Below are 21,287 nucleotides of genomic sequence, written 5' to 3'. Positions count from 1 at the left end.
CAGTCCAAATCAAGAGTCAAAATGATGTTGCTAATCATTTTTTATATCAGAGGGATTATTCATTATGAATTTGTACCAACTGGACAGTCAACCAAGTTTACTATTTGGAAGTACTGAAAAGGCTGCATGAAAAAGTTAGACGAAAATGACCTGAACTTTTCGCCAACAATTCATGGCTCTTGCATCACGACAATGCACCAGCTCACACGGCACTGTCTGTGAGGGAGTTTTGAGCCAGTAAACAAATAACTGTAGTGAAACACCCTCCCTACTCACCTGATCTGGCCCCCAATGACTTCTTTCTTTACCTGGAGATAAAGGAAATATTGAAAGGAAGACATTTTGATGACATTCAGGACATCAAGTGTAATACAATGACAGCTCTGACGGCCATTCCATAAAAAGTGTTCCAAAATTGCTTTGAAAGATGGACTAGGCACTGGCTTCGGCGCATACCTTCCCAAGGGGAGTACTTCGAAGGTGACCATAGTGATATTCAGCAATGAAGTATGTAACAGTTTTTCTAGGATGAGTTAGCGAACTTAATTGTCAGAACTCATACTTTTTGGTGACTACACACCTATTGGATATTTTTTCATAAATTGCAAAAGAATATTTTGTGATTTAGCACCACATTTGAATGTGCCTAATTGTAAGTGTGTAAAATGTGCTGTGCTAACTGATGTCTTTTTCTTTTTCTAAATAGCAATTTATTTTTGTTTTTATTGGGAATATAGGAGAACAGTGTTTTGCCAGGGCCCATCAGCTCCAAGTCAAGTCATTGTCCTTCAGTCTAGTTGTGGAGGGCACAGCTCAGCTCCAAGTCCAATCTTAGTTGCAGGGGGGCGCACCCCACCGTCCCATGCAAGAATTGAACTGGCAACCTTGTTGTTAGGAGCTCATGGTCTAACCAAATGAGCCATCTGATTGCCCCTCCAAATAGTAAGTTTTTAAATACTGATTCATTTTAAATTATGTGGAAGTCTTCAGAATTGTAAATGTTTGTGGATCTAAATTTGGTTAGAATGTGACTGTCCCAGAAATGTTAAAGCTAGTGATCTTTATACCCATTCATTCATTCATTCATTCATTCATTCATTCAATAACTCTGACCTTTCTGACCCTCCATTTACCTAGCTCTCAAAAGGTTGTGAATGTTACTAACCTTGTATGTAAGATACTTTCAGAAATTAGAAACTAAAAAGTGGAAAAACACAAAAAAACATTTGCTATTATAATTATCTACAGTTTAATCTGGAATTTAGTATTTTATTCTGCCTTTGGACCTACTGTAGGACATGTAGTAGGTCTTTGCTGTTTCACTTGTAACAGAAATCAGAGATTTTTTCTAACAGGTACAGATCTCCATGTCTGATATTGTGTGGACATTTTAGACTTGAGCTCCTTTCTTGTCTCCCAGTTATTTTTTGTATTTTCTAAATGTAAATACATGCTGTTATCCTCTAGCATGATACCTGGCATATGATAGGAACCCAATAAAAATTTCCTTTGAGTAGGGGTGTAGATTGAGGAGGGTAATTAGGCAGTATCTTTCAAAAATTTGTTTTGCATATCCTTCATTCCAGCAATTCTACTTCTGGAATTTAGATATAGTTGTATATATGTTTAAGGACGTTTACATTGCAGCCTTTCTGTAATGGAGAACAAAAAAACTGAAAACACCTAAAAGTCCATCGATATTGAACTGGTTATATAAATTATGGTGGTGTTTATGATCAGTGGGATACTACGCAGCCATTAAAAATAATAGAATGTACACATAAATTGACTGGGAAAAATCGGAATCCGAGATATACTGTAGAATATGTATAGTCTGCTGCTTTTGTATGAAATAGAGGATGTCCATATATGTACAAACAAATATTTGTATAAACTATACAACAAGTGTGCACGGAAGCACTTGGAACTATCTAAGAGAGCCACACAAGGAAGTAGAGGAGTAGGATTTTTCATTCCGTAAGCGGCAGTGTTTGAATTCCGAAGGGTGCGTCCGGGAGCTCATGCACCTCTGCTGCCGGCCGCCGGCCAGGGAGGGCACTGCAGCCACCAGAGCCCCGTTTATTAAGCCCGTTTCTCAGTCAGCCTGCGGAGTGACGTCATCACGACGGCGGCGGCGCAGTCGCAGTAGCAAAGGAGCCTGGGAGCTGCCTCGACTCTTCCGGTCCGGCGTCTTGTTTTGGAGCGGGCGGGGGTTGGACTGGCTCTTTGGGCGCCTTGGGTGTTTGGTGGGCGGCATTTGGGGGCCCCCATGAGCCAGTGGCGTCATGCCCGCGGCAGCTGGGACCAGGGACGCGTCTTCTCTGGACGTGCCTCAGTCAAGCGGAAGAAGGGCGGAAACCATATCCCCGAAAGGTAATTTGCCCCACGGCTCGCGCAGCCCTGTCCGCTCTGCTCTTGGGCCTGGGCGTGTGCCCGTCACTGTCGCTGCGCGCTTGGCCCGGCCGTCACTTCCAGGAGGCATTGACCCTTTCGCTGATCCGCCCCCCGGTAGCCAAAAGGGACCGTCTGCGATGTTGTGATTTCTCCCACCCTTTTAAAGGGGAGGCTCTGGCCATTGCCCTTCGGGGAAAGTGCCGAGGGACTGTTTCTTCCGCATGGAACCGTCCGCCTTGGGGACACCCATTAGTTACCAAAATGGAGTCTCCCTGAATTCCTGGAACTGTGTTATTTTGGCCCAGAAAATGGGAGGAATAAGAACTGAGTCTGAGTGAAAAAAAAAACCCACCTTTGCCGCCGAACTTTCTGCTGTGTGCCGGACTCACGAAGGGCATGCTGTTGCTTCCTGACAGCTCTCGTAGGAAAGACCTTTTCCTGCAGGTTCGGGTGATTAATTTTGAGGCTTTGGTCATCGGTGCAGTGAACTCTTTTTTTGTTGCTTGAGACCTTCTTTTCTTCCGTCTCATGCCGCATTAAGTCCTGAAAACATTTTGAATCGGTCAGCGTCCTAATCCAGAACTTGCTCTACCTATTGCAGTCAGGTCCTAACTAGTGTACGTATGTTTCCTCTTGTTTCCTTCCAACCCGTTCTTCGCATAAGAAGTCTTTTTAATAGGTGAACTGGAACATAGCTCACAAACATCGCTCAAAAGCGTTGTTTCCAGAATGAAAACAAGCTCTCCCGTGACCCTTAAGACTGTATGGTCTAGAATCTTGTCTGCTTCTCCTGCCCCAACGTGTGCCACGTTTGCCCTCATTTTGCATGCTTGTTATACTGAATCAACTTGACTGCGTGCTGAGGCACCCGACAGAAGGCAGCTCGCACATTTTCACTGTGACTCCTAGCATTGTCAAGGAACGGTCACAGTCCCTCTTCGTTTTCTTTTAAAACGCCAACTTGAAGTTCCCTACTGATGGAATTTGACGGCATGAGTTATATGAGAACAAAAAAAATAAACTTTGAAGGGAAAGAATTGAATTTAAATTATTTTCAGTCGACATGTATGTCTTAGTGACACCTTAGTGTTCAGGACGAGGCTAGGTTTTATCAGGGTTTCAGAAGTTCTGCCCGTCTGTGGTTTTTAGGTGTGCCGTATTTTGTTGAAAACTTGGCACGGTTTTGTTGCCTTGTATCTGTTTTCAAGATGGGGAAACAGGAAGAAAGGAAGTACAGGTTGTTACTAGGCGGGGTTGAATAAGTACAGCAGAGAGAAGAAGGGACTTAGTGTGTGGGATGTTACTTCCATTTTCAAGGAGTCTTCAGGCTGCAGGGAGACAGGCTGACATACAATCTGGCTAACAAAAAATGTATTAATAGGTGGAAAGACTACCTCCCAGTTGGACAGCGGATGCCTGGGACTCGTTTCATTGCTTTCAAAGTTCCTTTGAAGAAGGTAAGCAAAAGTTAATTCAATATTCTTTCGGAAATCTGAATTCACCCTGTAGAACACTGATTCTAAGTCCTATCATACTCCATTTTCTCTTTTGATAGCAAATACTTTGTAATCCACCCTTTACTTTCCTGAAATGAAAATTGACCCCACCCACTAAATGCCAGTAAGACCCCTTGGCTCCCATCGTAGATAAATACGACCTACTTCCATACTTAATTTTAAAGAAAAAAATTATTACTTTAAGTAATAAGTAAAAGAATTTATGATAAAGTAATGTATTTATATTTTATTTTGTAAATCTTTAGGGGTGACTGTACTAGTTATAAAGAAGTAGTTACTTGCACCGTGAATGCAGAAACTGCAAATGCAGACTGATCTGGATGGGTTATGTGGCCTTAGTGGTAGGAGTTTCCATGACAGTGCACAGCTCTTAGTAGTCTTCCAAATAAAACAAAATGTAGTCTTCACTTGGTTAGTAAGGTGATTACTATTCAGGAAAATTCAATGTATGTTAAAACTGGAAAAACCCTTTGTGTTTATTTGTGAAACAGCATTAGTATCTAAGGCTTAGATAATTATGAACAGTTGAGGACATTCAGGAGTCATTCAGGTATGCGACACATTTGTAGGACTGTTCTGATTTGGCAAGATGTCTAGCATCCTTGACCCCACCCAGGTAAATGCCAGTGAGATCCCGTCACTCCCATCATTACCACCAAAAAAATGTCCTAGATCAGCAAGGTTAGGATTTCGGCATGGAAATTCTGAAAATTGTGTTTTTTGTTTGAACTAAGAAAGCAATAGGTGGGGAAAGTATTTCATCAATTGTACAAAAGGTGAGAAGAGATACGATGTCTCATTAAACTGCCCAGCATAGTATGGATTAGGATCAGGAAAAGCGCACTTTGAATGTATTGGGAATTTAATTTGTGACTCAGGTCATAGTTTCTTCTTCACCTACTATGTCAGTTCTTCTGCATCTCTGGGCTTAAAAATTTGTCGTTTCATCAAGATGAACATGGTTCTCATTCACGTCCACCAACACCAAAGCATGGTGTTTGACATATAAGAAATATTTAATAACCTGTTGTTGAATGAATGGACTCCCCACCCACATTTGCAGTTGCTGTGAATTGTCTCGTATGGTCCTCCTCCTCTCTATGCAGTTGGCCTGACTCCTCAAGTCCCTACTCCATGGCCTCTGAACGTGTGTATTCCTGAGGTTTTATAAGGGTGCCCGCTTAGTCCCTTGCCTGAAAGTATATCAGCAAGAGAGAAAACAGGCAGTCTCTTCAGTTTCCTTTCCTCCACACAGCCACAAATCTTCCCTATGTGATGTCATTATTAAAAGCCTCTTGTAGCTCTGTATACTCAAGTGATTTTATTCAGTGCTGGGATTGTTTAAAGCACCATAAAGGAGATTACAAAGCTGTGTAACCACTCCCCATGCAGTCCCTATTCATCCAGTAGAGTGAGGGAGATGACGTAATTACCCCTGTGTGGCAGTGAAATGTGACATTGGTTTCCCATGTGTTTTAGGGAAGTCACCCGTGGAAAAGCAGCCTCAATCCTTGACAGTCACTTCTCAAGCACACTGGAATATAAAATAGAATATGTTACGTGTCAGATAAATATGATGGCAAGAAACACCTAGGAATTCAAAGGAGGGGAAAATAATAACAGAGTTAATCAAGGAGGCTTCCTACAGGGTGTGACTTATTTCATTTTCTAAAGTTAGTTATTTTTCAGATAGCTCGAGATGATCATTGATCCCATCAGCTCCAAGTCTTCAAGAAACTGGAAATTATTTTGTCTGCCTTGTAATTCATTTACTCTTCAAAACTTTTACAGTATTATGTGGAAGACTCAACGTCATGAATCTGTTAAATCTTCCTAAGTTAATTTGTAAGTTTAACATCTCCAATAGGCTGATTCTAAAACTCAGATAGAAAAATAAACGTAAATAACCAGGAAAATTCTGAAAAAGAAGAAGAATGGTGGAAGGGGGTCATCTAGCCCTACCAGATACTAAACCATATTAAAAGTTGCTGGAACACAGGATTTTTAGGGCAGTGAAACTATTCTGTATAATGCTATAACGGTAAATACACATCATTATAAATTGGTCAAAACCCATGGAATTACAAAACAGAATGATTCATAATGTAAACCATGAACTTCTATTGATAATGATGTGTCAGTGTTGGTTCATTGATTCTAACAAATGTACACTAGTGTGGAATGTTGATGGCGGGGAAGGCTGTGTGGGGTAAAGGAGAGGGTGTAAGTGGGAACTCTGAATATTCTGCTCAGTTTTACTGGGAACCTAAAAGTGCTCTAAAAACTAATTAAAAAAAAAAACACAACAGGGTTTTGCTGGCACTTGAATAACCAATAAGATCAATGGAACAGAGTACATAAATAAGCCAAGTACACAAAGAATACTTAGCAGTGAAAGCCATTCTTCAATATAGAGACATTGAAGAAGCATTTTTAAGTACCTATGTGTAGGCACTCCCCTTGGAGCTAGAGGTGCAGTGGTGTACAAAATTGATGTGGTCCCTGCCTTCTGGGGTTTACAATCTGGTAGGAGATCAACATGAAACAAACATAGAAATAAATATATAGATCTAAATTTATTTTCTTCTCTCCAATCTGTCTGGAAGAAAGGACTGTAACATAGCTTGTCAATTTCAGAAACGTGAACTTGCCTTTGCGTCTCATTGTATATTAGCATCACAGGGCTTGAATAAATGGATCATGTAATAAAGGATTCTAAGTATACCTTTGCTGTTTCTTATTATTTCATTGTCTCTGACAGAGTTTTGAAGAGAATCTTGTTCCAGAAGAACGTTTTTCTCCCTTGGATCTTTTTAACAAAATCCAAGAACAGAATGAAGAACTTGGACTGATTATTGATTTAACGTATACTCACCGCTATTATAAACCAGAGGTAAGTGGAAACCTCAATTGAAAATTGATTCTATAATAATTCATAGTAATTAGTAGTTATCACCTTATGCTAAGATGAATCCAGGCCTTCTTTCATGGGTTCAAACAGGGAACCAAGTAGTTTCCTTAATTACACATAACTAATTGCTGTCTCAAAATGAGATTAAAGACATGAATTGAACTCGAAATTTGGCAGTAGGCTCTGTATGTGCTTAAATTCTATGAGCTTCTGTGTTTTGTATTCTGAAAATGAAGTAAACTTTTAGAAAGCATAGTAGTAGCCTAAAAGGAAAGAAAGGAATATTCATTATGTCTTTAGCACTTGTGTTAAGCAGTTGTCTGAGCCTGTATAAACATCACGGTAAAAGACAAGTTGTTCTCAAAGATGTATACTTGCTTTTCCTAACACCTTTTGGTGTAATGCAAACCCCATATATTCTGTTAGCCCATATGGCATATCTGTGGGGAAGAATTCTGAGCAGTTCCATGGCCTTGGAAAACAATAACACCCAATGTTTGTTAATATTTATGTAGTAGTTTGCCGTTTAAAAAGTAATTTCACATACCTTGACTTAGTTAATCCACACAGTCCTTTGCTGATGAAGTAGTAGTAGTACTGATATATCCTACTGAGTGCTCACTCTGCACTAAGCTCGGAGGATAAATATCACAATTACTAATTTTACAAATGATGAAGCTGAGGCTTAGAAAAGGAAGAATTAAAGCTTGAACTCAGTTCTTTTTTTATTGTGGTAAAATATACATAAATGACATTTGTCATTTGAACCACAAGTGTCCAATTCAGTGGCATTAAATACTTCACAGTGTAACCACCACCACTGTTTATAAGCAAAACTTTTTCATTCTCCTCAACAAAAGCACTGTAACCATTAAGCAATAACAACCTCATTTCCCCTCCCCTCAACTCTTATTTTCTGTCTCTGTGAATTTGCCTATGCTATGTACCTCATAGAAGTAGAATCATACATTATTTGTCCTTTGTCTGGATTATTTCACTAAACATGTTTTCGAGGTTCATCCATGTTATAGCATGTAATAAAATGACACTCCTTTTCAGAGCTGAATAATATTCCATGTGTGTATGTACCGTATTTTCTTTATCCATTCATCTGTTGATGGCCACTTGGGTTGTTTCCACTTTTTGGCTATTATGAATCATGGTGCTATGAACATGGGTTTTGCAAATACTTGTTCAAATCCCTGCTTTGGGTTATTTTAGATGTATAAGTAGAAATGGAGTTGTTGGATCATATGATAGTTCTGTTTAACCTTTGAGAAACCACTAGACTGTTTTCCAGTGTCTTCTTGTTTTTAAACAGTTATATAAATTTTAAACATGTATAGGAGTAGACATAATACTGTAGAGTGCTTGTTGTACTCCCATGAACTCATCCAGCTTTAATATTTATCAACTGATACCGTGTTTCATCTACACTCCTGTTTCACCACATTTCGTGTTACTTTGAAGCAGATTCCGGATCTATCATTTCAATTGCACATTTTTTGTATACATGTTTAAAGTAAAGGACTTTTATTCCTTAATATCATTCTTTAATATTAAATATCCAGTCAGCACACAAATTTACAGTTGTCTTCTAAATGTCATTAAAAACTTGTTTTTGAGAATTTGAATTAGATCCAAATAAGTTCCACATTTTGCATTTGATTGTTAGGTATCTGAAGTCTTATTTAATCTATAGGTTCTCCCTCCATGTCTCTCTCTCACGTTCTTTTATTTCCCCTCTTGAATTTTATTTTCTGAAGAAACCAGGTAGTTTGTCCCATATAGATTTTGGTGATTGCATCCCCATGGGTTGTTAACATATTCTTCAGTCCTTTTCTTGTAAATTGATTGTTGGATCTAGAAGCTTGATCAGATTCAGGCTTGATTTATTTTTTCTTTTTTTGCAAGACATTTTTATAGGTGATAGATAACATGTTTTTCTATGCAGACATGCAAGTGATGGCCTCTTTCTGTAATAGTAACTAAGTCACTAATGATTGATGCCTATATCCATTAATTCAGTTGGGGCTTCAAAAGTGATGATTTCTGTTGTTCTTTTCTTTTATAATCTGGGTATATTTCTATCAAGAGAAGCTTTCCCTCATCAACTATTTGGCTGCCCAGTTGTAGAGGTGTGATTCTTTCCTTTTATCAGTTTTCAAAATAGTGAGTTGATTCACTAACATCCTCTAGTAGTGACCAGTTAGCTTTTATTTTTTTGTATCGTTATGGATTTCTTTGCAGGTATTCTTATTGAGGCACAAATTGAGGCCCTATCTTTGGCCAGTTGGAGCTTCTCAGTTTGATTCCTGAGTCCTTTAGACATAACATGACATCAGTTGTTCCTACACTTTTTCAGTGGTCACAGTTAGGAAATGTGTTTGTATGTTTGTTTTTAATATAAAATACACCATAGGCTCATACTTCAGAACTACAGGATTAAATTCAGAGCTATAGGATTTTTTTTTAACTTCTGGCTTTTATCAGTATCTACTTTCTCCCACCCCAAGAATAGTAGTTCTCAATAGTGCCAAATAGGAATTTACTGTCTCACAATTCAAATCCAAGTTTTTCTGATTCTATTTTATTTAAATCACAGCTGCTTCATGACCCTTGAAATATAAAATATTAGGTAGAACTATTCATACAATTTTTAGTTATATATGCATTCATTCACATGAATTTTGCTTTCAGTTTTATATACTTATTGACTATCCATTCTGTAGTTTTAATGAAAATCAAGTGATACTTTCTGATTAAAGCAGCTTTGGAAAAAATGTCTGTTTCATCAGAATTACTGAGATACTAAATTTATTATAATCTCTTGGTTTATATTCTGGCTCTTCTAATTAATTTTTAATTATTTTCCTACAGAAGAAATAATATATATTTTCATGGTTTTGCCTTATAGGACTTACCAGAAACTGTTCCTTACTTAAAGATTTATACAGTTGGGCATCAGGTACCTGATGATGACACTATTTTTAAATTCAAGTGTGCTGTTAATGGGTTTTTGAAAGAAAATAAAGATAACGGTGAGTTTATTTTTTTTCTTACCTGAACTTTGGTGTGCATTTTGAATGGGATTGGGGATTTTTAAATATTTTTAATAGTTCTGAAATTAGGCCTTATGTTTGATAATGTGGACATACCAAGTGGTACTGATAGAGTAAGTCATTTTTTCTTTTTATGGTTACAAATAAGTAATTTAGTTTGGAAAGTGGATTTAGTGAGACATGTGAACTGCACTAGCTCACTCATCTCTTTTCTAAAAAATTTGAATGGGAAATATATATATTAAAATAAATATGTTCATTTGTCTTATTTATTGGATAAGAGGTGAGTGGAAGAAAAGATTAGAATCTCAGCTTCTTGGAGTAAACAAAAGGCAAAGATTTGGAGTGAGACAGACGCCTAGAAGCAGAAGAAAACGGAGTGGACTGACTAGTGGAGCTACATCCTCATCATGTGTACTTAATTTAAGATAATTCTGCTGTTTTTCCACTTCGGGTGCAAGTGAGGAAGGGCACTGCCACCTCTTATTCTTAATCTTCAGACAGGAAGAACTTAAAGAGGGTGGTGTTTTCTTGTTCCTGCTTTAAAATCTACCTTACTCTGTTGAAAATAGTTAATAGCTTCTAAATTTTAAGCATTCAGTTGCCTTTTTCTGGCATCTGACTATCAGAAGGAACATGGCATTTGCCGTATTTTTAGACAGGAATCTTTTTTCTTTGGGAAGCCACTCACCCAGAGGACAAGTGTTCGTTTTGCCCTCTTCCTAAATTTAGCTTAAGGGGTGTACTCTTTATTAAGTAAATCTAACGTAGTAAATATGCCATATAACTGTGTGTGTATATGCAAATAAACAGAGTAGGGGAGAAAGACTAGAATGGAGATGGGAAGATAGGGGGTGTGAGGTGGGGGGGGGGGGGTCAATGGGTTTTAAGATAAATTTTCCAACTATAACCTGGTCTCTTAATGTAGGCACTAGCTCTTAAATATCTTAAGCCCTGATCATAGATCTCCCCTGTGCTTTAAAACTTGAGAGGTTGGGCTTTGCCTGTGATAACCACAATGTCTGCAGAGGTAAATTATCTTATTTGTGTTAACTGTAGTCACAGAAATATTGCCTCTTTAAGATACTAGGGTGCAGCTGCCGGCCTGCTCACTGCTTCCAGGCTCCTTTGTCTGGAATTACTATAAAGTGTTCCATCTGTTTCTGTGAGGGCTGAAAGAGTGCATGAGAACATGTGTGTGACCTTGATGTTCACGTTACACTGAGTATAGTCTGTTGCATAGGCTGACCCCCGTACTCATCTTCTGCTTGCGTTGTGCTAACTTCACTGTGTCTTGCAGTGCTCCCTGCTGTAGCGGGCTCGGGACCTGGCTTATGATCCATTGGGCTACCTCTGCTATAAGCCCCTCCCACAGATACCAGGCTCACTGAAGAAGAGGAGGAGCCTACATAATCCCCTCCCTAGAACTGGTAGAGACACAGAAAATAAATTATTCAGTAAACACTTGAGAGCCTTTTAGGTTTATTGTTAGGGTACGGGGACTCAGAGGTGAACAGCAGTCTTTGTTCATTAGAACGTTACAGTTATCTAGGAAGATAAACATGTAACTGTAAGACAGTGGGTCAATTATAATAAAAGAATAAGTTAAGTGCATTAGGAAGATAGAGATTTAGGAAGGCCTTACCGAGGAGTCAATGTTTGAGCCAGGCTGGGGGGAAAGAGGATTTTACCAGAATGAGGAAAGGCCAGCTCAGGTATTGGGAATAGCTAGAAAAAGGCACAGGGCTTAAACTTGTGGCATGGAGAGGTGGTCTCTGGCGCCGTTAGATAGTAGTGTGAAAGGGCATAGAATTCATATGTTTATGAAGATACCATTTTAGCAGAGTCTTCATGGAAAGGAGGAGCCAAGCCATTGGATATCTGGGGGAGGCAAGTGGGTAGTGTTGTAAAGCAGAGGGAATAGTAGGTGCAAAGTCCCTGAGGCATGACTATCCTCAGAATGTTTGAGGACTATTGAGGAGGCAGTGTGGCTGGAGCAGGGAGAGTGAGTAAAGTTAAAGCAGTAGAAAATGGAATCAGAGAGGTTGGCAAGGAGCAGGAGGCTGTGGATCATGTAGGTCCTTGTAAGTCAGTTCAGATCACTGGATTTACAGTTCAGTGAGACAGATTGATGCTTATTTATAAAGAGTTCTAAATGCTATGCTACACATTTGGGCTTTATTCCTTGCAAAACGAAAATTTTTCAGCAAGGGAGCAACCCAGCCAAGTATATATTTTAGGAAGGACATCTTCCATATAGAGGATCAATTGAAATACAAGAGAGTAGAACTAGGTAGTCGTCTAGGCAGGAGATGGTGAGTGCCTTCCTACCAGACACCACCTACTCACACGCATAAATTTTGCGGTGAATTATTACATGTTGTTTTTCCATTTAGTTTCTCATATGATTTTTTTTAAATGATGGACTTAGAAATCCTATAGCATAGTTGGAAAAATCTTAGATTTCATTCTCATCTTTGTTCTGATGCCTGCTGTATAGCCTAGTCTTAAATCTCCAAGTCTTGCTTTTCTCATTGTAAACTACAAAGTGTTTATCCGAGTGCTTATGAGTACTTCATTCACCAGGCACATAGACCTGTAGCAGTTAAGCAGCAAATGAGAGGAGGCCTGGAAGTGCCTTGGGAACTCGGGAGTACTATAGAAAATGTTCTCTTTAGCATTCAGTATTAAAAATTAAGGCATTCCATTTGTTTCACTCAAACACATTTCATTTTTCATACAGCCTGTTTTTCTTTAACTCTCTTTTTCTATAATTCAGTCAATTACTGATGAGCATTCTATATTAAGACAAATGGGTTTGTCTCAAAGCAGTTTTATTGTTAGTATCTGACCAGGCATTTCTCAGTTTACACTATTGTGTCTAACTGGGGACTATGCAAAATTTCCCAGAGACAATGAATTTTGACTTTATATTACATGATTGTTTATAGTATGTTCCTAAAAAAACACGTTTCTCTTCAGAATTATTTATTTTCAGGGCAGCGCTAGTGTTATAACTAATAAATGTTACTCTTCAGAAAATAAGATTGTGTAATTTGTTTTTAGGGTTTCTACTTCATTTATTTAACTCTATATTCCCTACTTTATAGATAAACTTATTGGCGTCCACTGTACCCATGGTTTAAACAGGACTGGCTACCTCATCTGCAGGTGAGTTGCCAACCCCAAGAGGCAGACCATGTTTAAGTGGTTTTTTTGTAAACAGTAATGCGAACTAATTGTAAAAAATGTAATTGGCACAGAAATGTGTGAAGTAGAAAACAGTCCTTCACCTCGATTATCACCAGTAATGATTTGGTACCTATTTTTTCACACTTTAAAAATGCAGATACAAGCATATGGTATACCGGGAGTGCCAAAAAAATATATACACATGACTTGTATTCATCTTTTGTTATCGGTATATATTGATTATTACAATTTTAATACAGTTTTTCCCTTTCTTAAAATGTTTATATATTTTTTTGGCACCCTCTGTATATTGGTATAATATTTAGACATTCTGTTTTACAATTCAATATATGTTAGACATCTTCCTATGAAAGTATTTGGAGACCTCATTCTTTTTAAAGGGTGCATTATTCCTTTGCTAATTGATGAACTTAAAAATCAGAAGATTTTGATATCATAAAACATTGAAATATTGAATATTCCTCCATGAACATCTTAGACTATATATGCTATTGTCTCAAATATAATTTTATTCAGAATGGAATTTCTGAATCAAAGAGTTTATGCCATTATGCTTTTTGTGGATATTTATATTTGTTCATTCCAAAAATATTTGTTTAGCATCTGATATGTGTAAGCACTATGTGGGGTGCTAGCAAAAAGACTTGTGAGACTTTGGGCACAAAGAGACTTGGCAAGTCCTTTTGGACCCTACTAGTCTAGAGAGGTAATAGCTATTCAAGAATCACACAAATGCATATAGAATTACAACTCTGACAAGTGCCAAGAAAGAGAGGGACATGGTACTATGAGAACATATTAATAGGATTTGACCTCATCATGGAGATTAGAGAAGGTTTCCATGGGGATGTTTGAGCTAATATCTAAAGGATGAGTAGGTAGCAACAAGATAGGGACATTGGAGAGACAATTCTGGAATGGTGAAGATCCCATAACAGGAAAGCATATACTGTGTTGGAGGAACTGACCAGGGAGGCTGGGCCATGGGGGAAGTATGGTATCAAAATGGAGCTGGGGGGAGAACAACCAAGATGGCACAGTAGTTAAACACTGTGTTTACCTTCTCTCACAACCACATCAAAATTATAACTAATGTACAAAACAACCATTATTGAGAATCACCTAAAATCAAGTTGAACTGAAGCCTTTCAACTAAGGACTTGCAGAAGAAGCCACCTCCAGACTGGTAGGAAGGTCAGAGATGCAGAACGGGCTAGTCCCACACCTGTGTGACTGTTAAAGATCGGGAGGGCTATTTTGGCTGTGGGGGTCCCCTCCCCATCCCCTAGAGGAGCGAGAGATTCCGGCCCAGGGTTCCAGTGTCAGGAAGAAAAGTCCCCATAATTTCTGGCTGTGAAAACCAGTGGAGATTGTGACTGACTGAGACTGAGTACACCTGCACTCACAGGTGCTTCTCTTAAAGGGATGGGGTGTGCAGACTTACCCACCAACGGAATCACATGTTCTGAGTTCTAGCGCTGGGGCAATAGCTGGAGAAGCAGCAGGGACAGATGGTGGGGAATTTAGTTGTCTGGCTTGAGACGGGCTGGAGAGATGGCTTTCTCCTGGACTGGGTAGCTGGTGGAGGCCATTGTTTCTTTGTTAAGTCCTCCCCTTTCCCTGCATGTGAACACAGGCAGCCACCATTTCTGAGTCTCCCCTGTTAGTTTGCTACGCCCTGGCGATTTGAGATCTGGCCCCGCCCAACTTTCAGGCACACCCAGACTGCTTTCAGTAGCTTTTTCGTGCAGACCACCTGCCTTGGCTCAAGCTTCAGACTTTCCTAGGGTCTCTCAAAGGTTTGCAGAACCCAGATAAGCAGTATTTGCCTTGAGTATGTCCTGTACCTCTGGCTAAGCAGCCCTAAGCTGGCACTTAGGCCAAGCCAGCCTTGGTTCGTGGCTTGGCCTCTCAAGGCACTTCCAAGCACAGCACCAGCGGCAGCCATCTATAGATTTCTTTCTGGCTCCCACTGGGTAGTCCTGGGTGGGACATGGGCAGTGGCTGAAGTAAACCTCCAGCGAATCCCCTCCCAGATGGTCCTGGGGCTGGTGCCTCCAGTGGCCAGCTTCAAAACAAACTGGAGCATCACCCAGCTACCTCCAAGTACGACACACCCATGGAGCAGATTGGGCAGGCACCAGAATTCTGCTGAGACAGGTCCTGCTCCGTAGGGTCAGCCTCTGCACAATAATTCTTCCACTGAAATCAAGGCCAGTCCTTACAACCAGTAAACCCAAGGGTCAGTCCCTCACATTGATGGGCAATTTTCAACTAAGTCTCAACTGTAAGAGGAGAGCACACACAACCCACACACCTGGACACACCTGGAGCATAAGACCAGAAAGCTGCGCCACTGAACCCCACATAAGGCCGCACTACTAAGATTGGAAGACATAGCAGCTCTACCTAGCACATAGAAACAAACACAGGGAGGTAGCCAAAATGGGGAGACAAAGAAACATGTCCCAAATAACAGAACAAAGCTCCAGAAAAATAGCTAAGCGAAACGGAAATAAGCAATCTATCAGACAAAGAGTTGCAAACACTGGTTATAAGAATGCTCAATGATCTCAGGGAGAACTTCAACAGACAGATAGGAAGCATAATAATGGAGATGGAAACCATAAAAAAAGAACCAGTCAGAAATAAAGGATACAATAATGGAAATGAAGAATATATTACGAGGAATCAAGAGTAGATTAGATGAAGCAGAGGATCCAACCAGCAATGTAGAAGATAAGGTAGCAGAAAACACCCAACCAGAACAACAAAAAGAATCTAAAAAATTGAGGAGAGTTGAAGGGGCCTCCAGGACAATATCAAGCATACCAACATTCACATTTTAAGGGTACCAGAAGGAGAAAAGAGAAAGCAAGGAATTGAAAACCTATTTGAAGAAACAATGACAGAAACTTCCCTAACCTGAAGGAAAAGGACACACGAGCCCAGGAATAACAGAGTCCCAAACAAGATAAACTCAAAGAGGTCAACACCAAGACACATCGTAATTAAAATGCCAAAGGTTAAATACAAAGAATCTAAACAGCAGCAAGAGAAAAGCAGTTAGTTACCTACAAGGGAGCGCCCATAAGACTGTCAGCTGATTTCTCAACAGAAACTTTGCAGGCAAGAAGAGAGTGTCAGGAAATATTCCAAGTGATGAAAAGCAACGACATACAACCAAGATTGCTCTACTCAGCAAGGCTGTCATTTAGAATTGAGGACAGATAAGGAGTTTCCCAGACAAGAAAAAGCTGAAGGATTTCATCACCACCAAACCAGTATTACAAGGAATTTTAGAGGGACTTCTTTAAGATGGGAGAGGGGTTAAGGATGAGTGAGGGGTTAAGGATGGGTGAAAGGGGAAAGGATTAAGTACAAGTTGGTTGTTATACAGTAGTCATGGGGATGTGGGGTATAGCATAAGGAATATAGTCAACAATATTATAATAACTAGGTATGGTGTCATATAGGTACTAGATTTATCAGTGTTATAGTTGTAAATGGGGTTGCGGTCAGGGTGGAAAAGGTGAAGGCATTAAGAAATACAAATTGATAGTTAATATAGTATGGGGAATATAATCAACAATGCTGTAAAGAACATGTAAGGTGCCAGATGGGCACTGGACTTATCAGGGGGATCACGTCATAGACTGTGTAGATGCCTGACCAATGGGCTATACACCTCAAGAGCTGAAGTAGAATAATAGTGAATGTCAACTATAACTAAATATATAAGTATTTATGTAGTCACGGGATGTGGAGTACAACATAGGGAAGATAGTCGATGGTATTGTAACAGCTATGTAAGATGTCAGAGAGGTAGTTGCTTGGAGGGTGGGTTATAACTTTATTAGGAGTTTTAAATGTCTAACTATTACCTGAAATTAATAAAAAAATTTTTAAATGGAGCTGGAAGTATGTGTAGGAGCTAGATCGTGCAGGCCTATGTTTAAGGTTTTAGACTTTAAGAGTAATAGAAAGCCATAGAACTTTTTCTGTTACAGAACAGTTTCTGTGGTACTCCGGAGGGTGAGCGTGTGGAACATAATGAAGTTTGCGGTTTCAGCCTATCATTTTGGTACTGAGTGGGGAATACACTCGGGGGGCAACGAGTGGAAGCAAGTAGACAAGTTAGGAGGCTCTTGTAGAAATTGAGGCATAATGGTGGCTTGGATCAGGGTGTGATAGTCATTTTGGTAGAAAGATGTGGACATATTCTAGAGGCATTTAAGTAATAGTGTTAAGGAGGTGGTGGGGTTGAAGATGAAGACAAGGAAGAAATGGCTGACGATGGTGACTCAAGTTTCTGGCTCATGCAGTAGGTTAGATAATATTTTTTAGATACGATACTAATATTTTTCCCAATTTGTCTTTGCTATTTATTGATTCCTGGTAAATATTCTGTCATAGTAAGTGAGTCTCCTGTTTTTAGTGAACAAAGCATTTTGATCAAAAATGACTTTTAGGGGCCGGCCCAGTGGCTCAGGCGGTTAGAGCTCCATGCTCCTAATTCTGAAGGCTGCTGGTTCAATTCCCACATGGGCCACTGGGCTCTCAACCACAAGGTTGCCAGTTCAACTCCCGCAAGGGATGGTGGGCAGCGCCTCCTGCAACTAGCAACGGCAACTGGGCCTGGAGCTGAGCTGTGCCCGCCACAACTAAGACTGAAAGGACAACAACTTGAAGTTGAACAGCACCCTCCACAACTAATTTGAAAGGACAAAACTTGACTTGGAAAAAAGTCCTGGAAGTACTCACTGTTCCCCAATAAAGTCCTGTTCCCCTTCCCCAATTAAAAAAAAAAAAAAAAAAAAAAAAACCACATGACTTTTGAACAGCTGGTTGGCTCAGTTGATTAGAGCACAGTACTCATAACACCAGTTGCCAGTTCAGTTGCCACATGGGCCAGTGAGCTGCGCCCTCCACAGTTAGATTGAAGACAACCACTTGGAGCTGAGCTGCGCCCTCCATAACTAGATTGAAAACAACGACTTGACTTGGAGCTGATGGGTCCTGGAAAAACACACTGTTCCCCAATATTCCCCAATTAAAAAAAATGACTTGTATTTTATCAGATACATTTTTTAAAATTTTTATTGGGGAATTGAACTGGCAACGTTGGTGTTATGAGCACCTCGCTCTAACCAACTGAACCAACCGGCCCACCCCAGATACATTTTTTAACACCTGATGATTTGGCTCTGTATTTTCTTCTCTTTCATTTTATTAAATTGTTGTGTTAATTTAAATAATTTTATTAATAGATTTCCTAAAGTTAGGTCATCCTTGTATTCTTGGCATAAAGCCTTTTTGTGGTCATGTCGTTTTGTTATTTAATAATTATAGGATTAGATGAACTGATATTTTCTTAGGATTTTTATATTTGTAAATGAAATTGGACCTTTCTGAAAAAACTTGATTTTTTTCTTTTTATATATAAATGACTCGAATTATGTTGTTTTGTTAGATATTTGATTGATGTAGAAGGCATGAGGCCAGATGATGCAATTGAATGTAAGTACAAGGCTTGTCACCATTTTTCCCTTTTGATAAAAGTTGAAGGTGGAAGTGTAGATGAATGTCACATTTTGGAGAAAAAAAAAGAAAAGTTTGTAGTTCATTGTTCTGACATAAGATAATCTTTTACGAAAAGTTTATAAAGTGATGTATCTGGAAATAGTGAGATTTAACAGCCTGGATAATTAGTCAGTGGATTTCACCTTTGAACTGCTGTCTCTGGAAAAGGTTTGTTTGCTTTTCGTACAGTTATTTTTAACAGTTCTTCAATTCCTCAGTATTCAATAGGTGCCGGGGACATTGCTTAGAGAGACAAAACTACATTGAAGACCTTCAGAATGGTCCCATCAGAAAGTAAGTTGCATTTTATATGTGAGATTTGTGGTTAAGGCGATCTGTTTTTATATCATTTAAGTTGCATATACCCATTCTTCTTGTTTATTTGCCCAGGGAAACCTAAACAAATAGGAATGGGTGGGGAGAATGGGATTGTTAGTTTCAAGGGCTGAAATGTAGACACTAAATTGGCTACCAAATTTGGAAACCAGTCACACTGTGTATAAAAACATTCTTTTTGAGGGATCGGGATTCTAGTGTATCCAGACCAAGTGCTTGTGAATACTCAACATATATGATGGAACCAGTCCACACCACTAATAACCAAGGACCTAGCAATAACATACATTGGACCCAAGGTTACCCAACACCTTCTCGGCATTTCCACACCCAGACCCAAGATTTGCAGCAGTCAGTAAGGTATCCCTGCTTTCCCTTTTTCTAAAATTGACATTAGAAATCAATAATATTGTAAATTAGTGCAAACACGTTATGATAATGGTGAGGAATTGATGTTTTCTTATTGATTGAATTTAGGGCTGGAAAATCATATATGGGATGAGGAATATGTGACTTTTCAGAGGCAATTGGGAAAGGGACTTAGAAATTTTCATTGACTATAAACAGTTTAAGCCAATAATAATTTGATGTGACTTCCAAGAAGGATCTTGCATTCTTTGGCTACGTTAATAGTGGTATAGTTTTCAGAATAAGGAAGATTGTTATTTAAAGAGTAAATATAAATTATAGGGAAAATAGTAAAATTCTAGTAGAGAAATTTGCCAAGGATTTGAATAGATAAATGAAGAATTAAGAAATCCAAAGATTAAGCAATTTTTCTGCTAAGATCACACAGGTAGAAAACAGTAGAACCAGAATATGTATTATTTTATAAGTTTATTATGTATTTTATTAAAATTAATAATAGTTTACAATTTTTTGCTTTGTTTTAAGAAAATTTTCACAGAATCAGAACGTTTACCACAGAGGCCATAACCGTCCTCGTGGTCCTCCCAGGGAGGACTATTTACAAAGAAGGTATTCATGGAATGTAAAGCCAAATGCCAGTCAAGTAGTCCAGAATAAAAGATGGTATCCTGGCAGTTACTATGGACTATCCTATCGAAGCTATTGTGGGTGGACCGAGTGACACAAACCTGTCCTGGAAATCTATCTGGAGACAGGAGGAAGACAGCTGGAGTGACTTTTTATAAGATCAGGTCAAATGAGGTTTATAAAAACTGTTTTACTTCTCCCTTATATGTTCAAACTTATGGAAAAATTATATTGATACTTAACTCTGCTGATAAATTTGCAGTGTTTACAACATTGAAAGAAGTTATATTGTTCCAGTCTTAAATTTTTTTAAAAGATGTTATTCTAGAACTGATAAAGATCATCCCTTTTACATAATTTTTTAAAATTCTATCTTTTCTATGTATTTCCTTTTGACTAGACTTGTGATATGTATATGTGTATACAGAAGTTTTTAGTCATGTTCTATTTTGCCATGTTCTAATTTTAACCCAATCATTAAGGGTATCTTTTTTTTTAACCCCTAACTGTTCAAGATTTCTATTAAAATCTACCTAGGAGACAATCTCTTTGGAATCTAATCATTATTTGTAATTAGTTGTGGTATTTTTGTGGTTATCCATTTCTTTCTTTGACATTCTGTTGTGGGATTTGACCAGCTTCCTTTTACTGAATTGTCAGATATACCATCTAACACAGAAATGGATAAACTTTTAGGGATTGATTGTCAATTGGATGGGAGAGACTGATTGATAAACTGGGTAATTTACCTGACAGGGTAATTGGGATCAACTGGGTAGAACAATTCAGAAAACTTGAAAACTTTTATAGACAGTAAAGGTTGCTTAATGAACAGAATAGGATACGACATATAAAGCCTGGGATGTCTGGAAGACTTGCATGGCTCCTTGTGTTTTTGCTTCTCTATTAAACATAACTTGCTGGGATCTTTCTCCACTTGCGTCTCACAGTGGAGTGGTGCCTTGACCTTGTCTTTTTCTAAATTGTCTGTTTTGCCTTATACCTCTAGAACACACAGATGGATCACTTGAGAGTTGTTCATTATTTTTAGTTGCAAAGGAAGCCAGAACCTTTGTTTGTTTAAGAAAATGTCTCACTGGGCCGGCCGGTGGCTCAGGTGGTTGGAGCACCATGCTCCTAACGCCGAGGTCAGCGGTTCGATTCAGTGCAAGCCTCGTAATACCAGCATGGGCCATGCAGCTGTGTCTTACTTACACAACTAGACTAAGAAACAACGGCTTGAACTGGAGTCGGCAGGGCGGGGGGAGGCGGAAA

The 21,287-nt window shown here is 39.0% G+C and overlaps 1 protein-coding gene across 3 annotated transcripts; it reads left to right on the top strand.

The window, feature by feature from the left end:
* The first annotated feature begins 2,108 nt into the window (after positions 1–2,108).
* On the top strand, positions 2,109–20,991 carry DUSP11 (dual specificity phosphatase 11). Of its 3 annotated transcripts, XM_081068396.1 has the most exons (9): positions 2,109–2,373; positions 3,776–3,851; positions 6,673–6,804; positions 9,740–9,863; positions 12,995–13,055; positions 18,571–18,617; positions 18,899–18,974; positions 19,200–19,376; positions 19,911–20,947. In XM_081068396.1, exons 1-9 carry the CDS (start codon positions 2,270–2,272, stop codon positions 20,104–20,106), a joined length of 993 nt encoding a protein of 330 aa, XP_080924522.1. In that variant the 5' UTR covers positions 2,109–2,269; the 3' UTR covers positions 20,107–20,947. The 3 variants fall into 3 exon arrangements, with proteins under 3 accessions (XP_080924522.1, XP_080924524.1, XP_080924523.1); XM_081068398.1 differs by lacking the exon at positions 19,200–19,376 and having other exon boundaries at positions 19,911–20,991; XM_081068397.1 differs by lacking the exon at positions 18,571–18,617 and having other exon boundaries at positions 2,137–2,373; positions 18,909–18,974; positions 19,911–20,941.
* The last annotated feature ends 296 nt before the right edge of the window (positions 20,992–21,287 follow it).

Source organism: Rhinolophus hipposideros (genome assembly GCF_964194185.1).
Source record: "Rhinolophus hipposideros genome assembly, chromosome: 12".
NCBI classification, from domain to species: domain Eukaryota; kingdom Metazoa; phylum Chordata; class Mammalia; order Chiroptera; family Rhinolophidae; genus Rhinolophus; species Rhinolophus hipposideros.
The sequence above is the reverse complement of the archived record's forward strand: the minus strand, read 5'-3'. Positions and strand labels throughout refer to the sequence as shown.